Source organism: Triticum dicoccoides, chromosome 7B, assembly GCF_002162155.2.
Source record: "Triticum dicoccoides isolate Atlit2015 ecotype Zavitan chromosome 7B, WEW_v2.0, whole genome shotgun sequence".
In the NCBI taxonomy this organism is placed as follows: domain Eukaryota; kingdom Viridiplantae; phylum Streptophyta; class Magnoliopsida; order Poales; family Poaceae; genus Triticum; species Triticum dicoccoides.
This window is the reverse complement of record NC_041393.1, coordinates 537,729,660-537,734,519: the sequence shown is the minus strand read 5'-3', so window position 1 is coordinate 537,734,519 and position 4,860 is coordinate 537,729,660. Positions and strand designations below refer to the sequence as shown.

The following is a 4,860-nucleotide window of genomic DNA, read 5'->3' as shown; positions in this document are numbered from 1 at the left end:
CTGAGGAAAGAGGCGCCTCCTGAGAAGGGCCACCTCGCCGGCAGTTCGCCGGGGTTGCTGCCTCGCCGGACAGGGCAGCAGCCCACAACGGAGGTGATTGAAGAGGATTGAAGGGAGGCGGGCATGCAGCTGGATAGGCAGCAGAGTAGCAGAAGGGGACTGGGGGCGGGCTGGATAGGCAGCACGAGGACGGCGGGCGGCGCCGGCGGGCAGGGACGTGGCCACCGACCACGCCTAGGGTTCGTCAAGTTGGGGGAAGGGCGGCGGACATGTTCGGTCCAAACTCCTGGTCGTGAGTAGCGCACGCACAGCCAGCGAAAAGGCACTGGCCTGGGCGGTTGGGCCAGTTGGCCTAGGCTGCCTGGGATTAGAGTGGGCTGCGCCCCAGGCCAAACATTTTTTTCCGTATATATGGGCCGAGAAAATTTCCCACGCCCCAGGCAATGGCCTGGGCTGCCTGGGGCCCAGATCCGCCCATGGGTACACACATACTCCTACATACTCCGTGGAAGTCAGTTCCGGTAGGAGGCAACTTGGGACGACGGAACCAACCTCCTACTAGCCTAGCCTGTACTAAACAAGCGCACCGGTCGAACCGATGAGGCGCCAGCCTTGGCCTCGCCATCGCCGTCGTCTATATATCAACGGGGTGGCTCGACCAAGGGAGGCTATTTTGCAGCTTGCGCACCCACATCCCAAGGGGGGTGCGGCCATTATTAGAAGGCCTGTCAAATTTAAGCCATCGCCTCTCCGACCTCCCCCCAGCCTCGGTCGCGCCCTGCCGTTGGCCCCCCTCTCCCTCCTCTCTGCGGGGGAAGGAGAGAGACGGAACCCAAGAGACAGGGGCGGAGAGGGATCAAGCTCAAGCTCAGGCTCTGCCTCGCCGGGCTCCGGCCGTCGACCGACTCCTCCTCAGCGGATGGCCGTGAGTGCTCCCCCTCCCCTCCCCTCCCCTCGCTTCCATGTCCGTCCGCATGCATGGATGTTTCACGGCCACTGCATGGTGCATGATTTGCTCAATTCCTGTGCTCCTAGCGTAAATTGTGGTTGATCCCCATCAAATGCGCGCCTGCTCATATATTTGGCCTGCCTCTAGCCATGTGGTTCCATGGCCTTGCCTTAGGATCATGTCTATAACTCTTCAACGTCAAACCAAATCATCGATCGCTTAGGATGGGGAAAGTTGCATCTGCCAAGCGGCAAAATACAGCACAGATGGAGTCAAATCCAAAATTGGGTGCGTCGGAATTTAATCGCGGTGATGGGATTGTGCATGTACGGAGTATACTACTACTGCAGGGTATGTGTCCGCTCTCTGTAGTCTGTAGCAGGGCTCTGCTTTCAGGAAACATTCGCACGGCCTTGTTTTCTACCGGGAGGCACGTCGCTCTCACGCGTTAGTCGGAGACACATTCGCACGACCACAGCCGCCGTGACCATTGCCAAACCAATAATGCGATGCTATTGGCAGATTTACGAGTTGACTCCGATTAGGGTGCCAATCAGCTAAACTTAGCTCGTCGTCTGATCGAATAAACATTAACCCCCATTGCTGTTGGAGCTGTTTGACTTTTTTAGGCTAAGTGGCTAGCAGACAAAGAGTGTCATTATCTAGAACGCTTTTGCTAAGGCACATCTAGATGTGCTCTACGCATTGGACAACTAAATCCTATGTCATTGATTTTACTCGAAAATTCGTGTAGGTATTCACCTTTTGGGTCTGTCTAAGGCACATCATTTCACATCTAAGTGTCAATCAATCACAAAAAGGAAAAGAAAAAAAAAGAGCGAAGTGCATCATAGGTCCTCGAACTATTTTCGAGGTGTCACATAGGTCCTTGAACTATGAAAATCATCATCCAGGTCCTCAAAGTGCAATATGTGTGTGTCATCCTGGTCCTCAAACTATTTCAAAGGTGATTTAGGTTCTTGAACTATTTCAGATGTGTCACATATATACACACTTATTACACTTCAAGGATTTATGAGGACCTAGATGCCTTTTTCATAGTCTGAGAACCTACATGATACATTCAAAATAGTTCAAGGACCTAGGATGCACTTCACTTCGAAAAAAACACCCGCACGAATCTCCACATAAAATTAATGGTATATGACTTTAGATGTGCAATACAAAAGACACATCTAGATGTGCTTTAGCAAAACCGTTACTTTTTATTATGTTTGATTGAGTCACTTAGATGTGCATTGTTGTTTTAATGTTGCTGGATATGTTTATGCCACCTATCTAAAAAGCCCGCAATGTTGTTTAATTGCTGCTGGATATGTTTAATTATGGTATTTGTGTTCATGGATCGACTTTGTAAACGGAAGTTCTACCCTGCTCCCAAACATAAATGCACCTGCCATAGACAGTAAAATCCCCAAAAAAGGTTTTAAAAACTATATATTTTTTGCATCAGACATTGTTTAGTGTTCTACCTACATGCACATTTTCTTGAAAACCAGCAAAACAAATTTCTTGAGGGCATGACATTCGTGGTTGTTTGAAAGAAAAACAAAACCAATACTCGTGAATGTTTTGAAAATAGCCTTTTTAAAGCATCAATTTTGTTTTTTCTTCCAGAGTACTACAAATGATTTTTCTTCAAGAAAATTTGCACGCAGATAGAACCTTCTGCCTTGGTTCTTGCCAAAAAGACAGAATTCACTATTTTTCAGATTTTACTGTTCACAAAGGTGCATATGTCCTATTGTTATAGTCTAAGTTTAGTACCTCAACTATGTGAGTTTCTCAAAAAGATCTTCAATGGTTATTTCATTACTTTTCCTTGATTTCACTTCCATTTTTATAGCCTTCCTCAATTTCTTCAGTGCTAGCAGGCTTATAAGTGTCTAAAATAGTTGACACGCTATCGCCAAAACTGCTTTTAGTGAGAATGAAGAAAAATATAGACGGTTGTCAAACTTAAAGGGCCACAAGAATATCTGGTATACAACTTATAACAAATAAAAATCAGGGGGAGCAAGATACCTTTTCAAGCATTTAGAAAAATAAGACAAAATAAATTTATTAAACCATATATTCATGATAATTAGAGATGAAAACTCAAAGGAAAATGAAAATGAAAATAAGAAAATTTAGGGAAAACACAAATAATTTAGACAAACGTTGGCAATATTCTCGAGAAGTTAAGGAGAAAACAAGAAATGTTTGAACTTTATCTAAATCCATGGTTTGCAAAATATTTATGATTACACTATAATTTAAAATATTATTGGAATATTCAGTAACTTTTCTTAACTGTGGTTCAACGTTTCCACCGAAGAACAATACGGGTGTGATCTGATTTTGTGGCTTCTGATTCTTAACTGTACAAACATTCAAAACAAAGACCATGAATTGATTGAATTTATATATTTTTGGGAGTAACACATTGGATACATTTGTGCACGTGCAGAATCGGCCCAGCGTGCCCAAGTTCGGCACCTGGGACAGCGACAATGTGGGCTACACGGTCTACTTCAATAAGGTGCGCGAGAACAAGGGCGCCACCGCGCCGCCGCTCCAGCGGCCGTTCAACCCCAACGACCCGGAGGAGGAAGCCCCGAGGGTGATCGCCCCGGGCTCCAGGCCGGCCACCTCCAGCGGCGACCGCGCGGCGCCGCAGCAGAACGGGCACCAGCACCGCCGAGCCGGGAGCAGCAGCGCCGAGAAGAGCAAGTTCGCGCCGCCGCCGCAGTACTACCCGCGGCCACAGGTCACCCACCACCAGCCTCCGGCCGGACACGGCGGCGACAACGGCCAGCACCGCTCTTCGTCCGGGCACGGTAGCGACCACGGCCACCACCACCACCACCGGCCGGCCGGGCACGGCGCGCACCACAAGCCGCATGACACGAGGTACAAGCCGGCGGGGGCACGGGCGCGGTCCGCCTCGCCGAACCACGCGCCGGTGAGTTGCCTGCCCGCTGCATTTACACACCTCGAGTGAACTCGCGTGTGTGATGGGCCTCGCGCTGACTGACGACGCGTGGCACGCAGGGGCGGCAGAGGCCGACGGCGGTGCCCAAGTTCGGGGCGTGGGACGAGCAGAGCGGGGGGGCACAGGGGTACACGGTGATGTTCGACCGGGTGAAGCATGACCGGGAGGCGGCCCGCCGCGGCGGGGTGCGGAACCTCCCTCGCCGCCGCATGCCGTCGCCGGAGAGCTACACGGCCGCGAGGCGGCCCCGGCACACCCCCTTCTACTCCAAGGTACGCACCTACTACTCCATACTACACCACGGTGATCGCGCTCCGTGTGTCCGTCCTGAGCTGAGATGTGACGTGTGTGCAGATGTTCGGGTGCTTAATCCCTCACACCAGAGACTGAGACGAGGCTGCCGGAGGCTCTGAACGCGACCTTGACCTTACTTACGTGTGTGTCATTTTTGTTTTTTCTCCGTGGGCCTGGAGAGGATTGTTCTTCTTCTCCGAGACTGGTCTATTCATTCTTCTCTTTCTTGCTCGCTCTTACATTGGGTTGGTTTTTGCACGGTGGTTTGTGGGGCCTTTGTACGTACGGCGGGCTGTGATGTATGATTATATGCATATTGTCTACTGTTTTGCTTTAAAAAAAATGTTCTACTGTTTTTCTGGGATCTCCGTCTTGTCTTCAATTTGCATTTTTGCTTGATTAGAGCATCTATAGATGGGCGCCCCAACCGATCTCAATCGCCCGGGCGGCCCTCCCTGTCACTGATCGGTCACGGATATCTGATCCAGACGAGCGCCTCGAGCGGGCCTCAAACGCCCGGGCTGACCGGCACCCCTCATATCCAGTTCAAATATGGGGCGGATATGGGGCGCCTCAGCGCGCCCGCCACGTAGGACTGACGATGGGGTCCCACGCGGAA

At 50.5% G+C, this 4,860-nt stretch overlaps 1 protein-coding gene across 1 annotated transcript; it reads left to right on the top strand.

Annotated features, from left to right (window-relative positions):
* Positions 1 to 727: 727 nt before the first annotated feature.
* LOC119339084 (RPM1-interacting protein 4-like) lies at positions 728 to 4,599 on the top strand. The gene is made up of 4 exons (XM_037611254.1): positions 728 to 925; positions 3,423 to 3,917; positions 4,007 to 4,219; positions 4,302 to 4,599. Exons 1-4 carry the CDS (start codon positions 920 to 922, stop codon positions 4,335 to 4,337), a joined length of 750 nt encoding a protein of 249 aa, XP_037467151.1. The 5' UTR covers positions 728 to 919; the 3' UTR covers positions 4,338 to 4,599.
* The last annotated feature ends 261 nt before the right edge of the window (positions 4,600 to 4,860 follow it).

Excerpts from the sequence above, each read along its gene's own strand:
- LOC119339084 (XM_037611254.1), top strand. Across the intron at positions 3,918-4,006 it reads CCTCGCCGAACCACGCGCCG|GGGCGGCAGAGGCCGACGGC; the intron begins GTGAGTTGCCTG and ends CGTGGCACGCAG. Across the intron at positions 4,220-4,301 it reads ACACCCCCTTCTACTCCAAG|ATGTTCGGGTGCTTAATCCC; the intron begins GTACGCACCTAC and ends ACGTGTGTGCAG.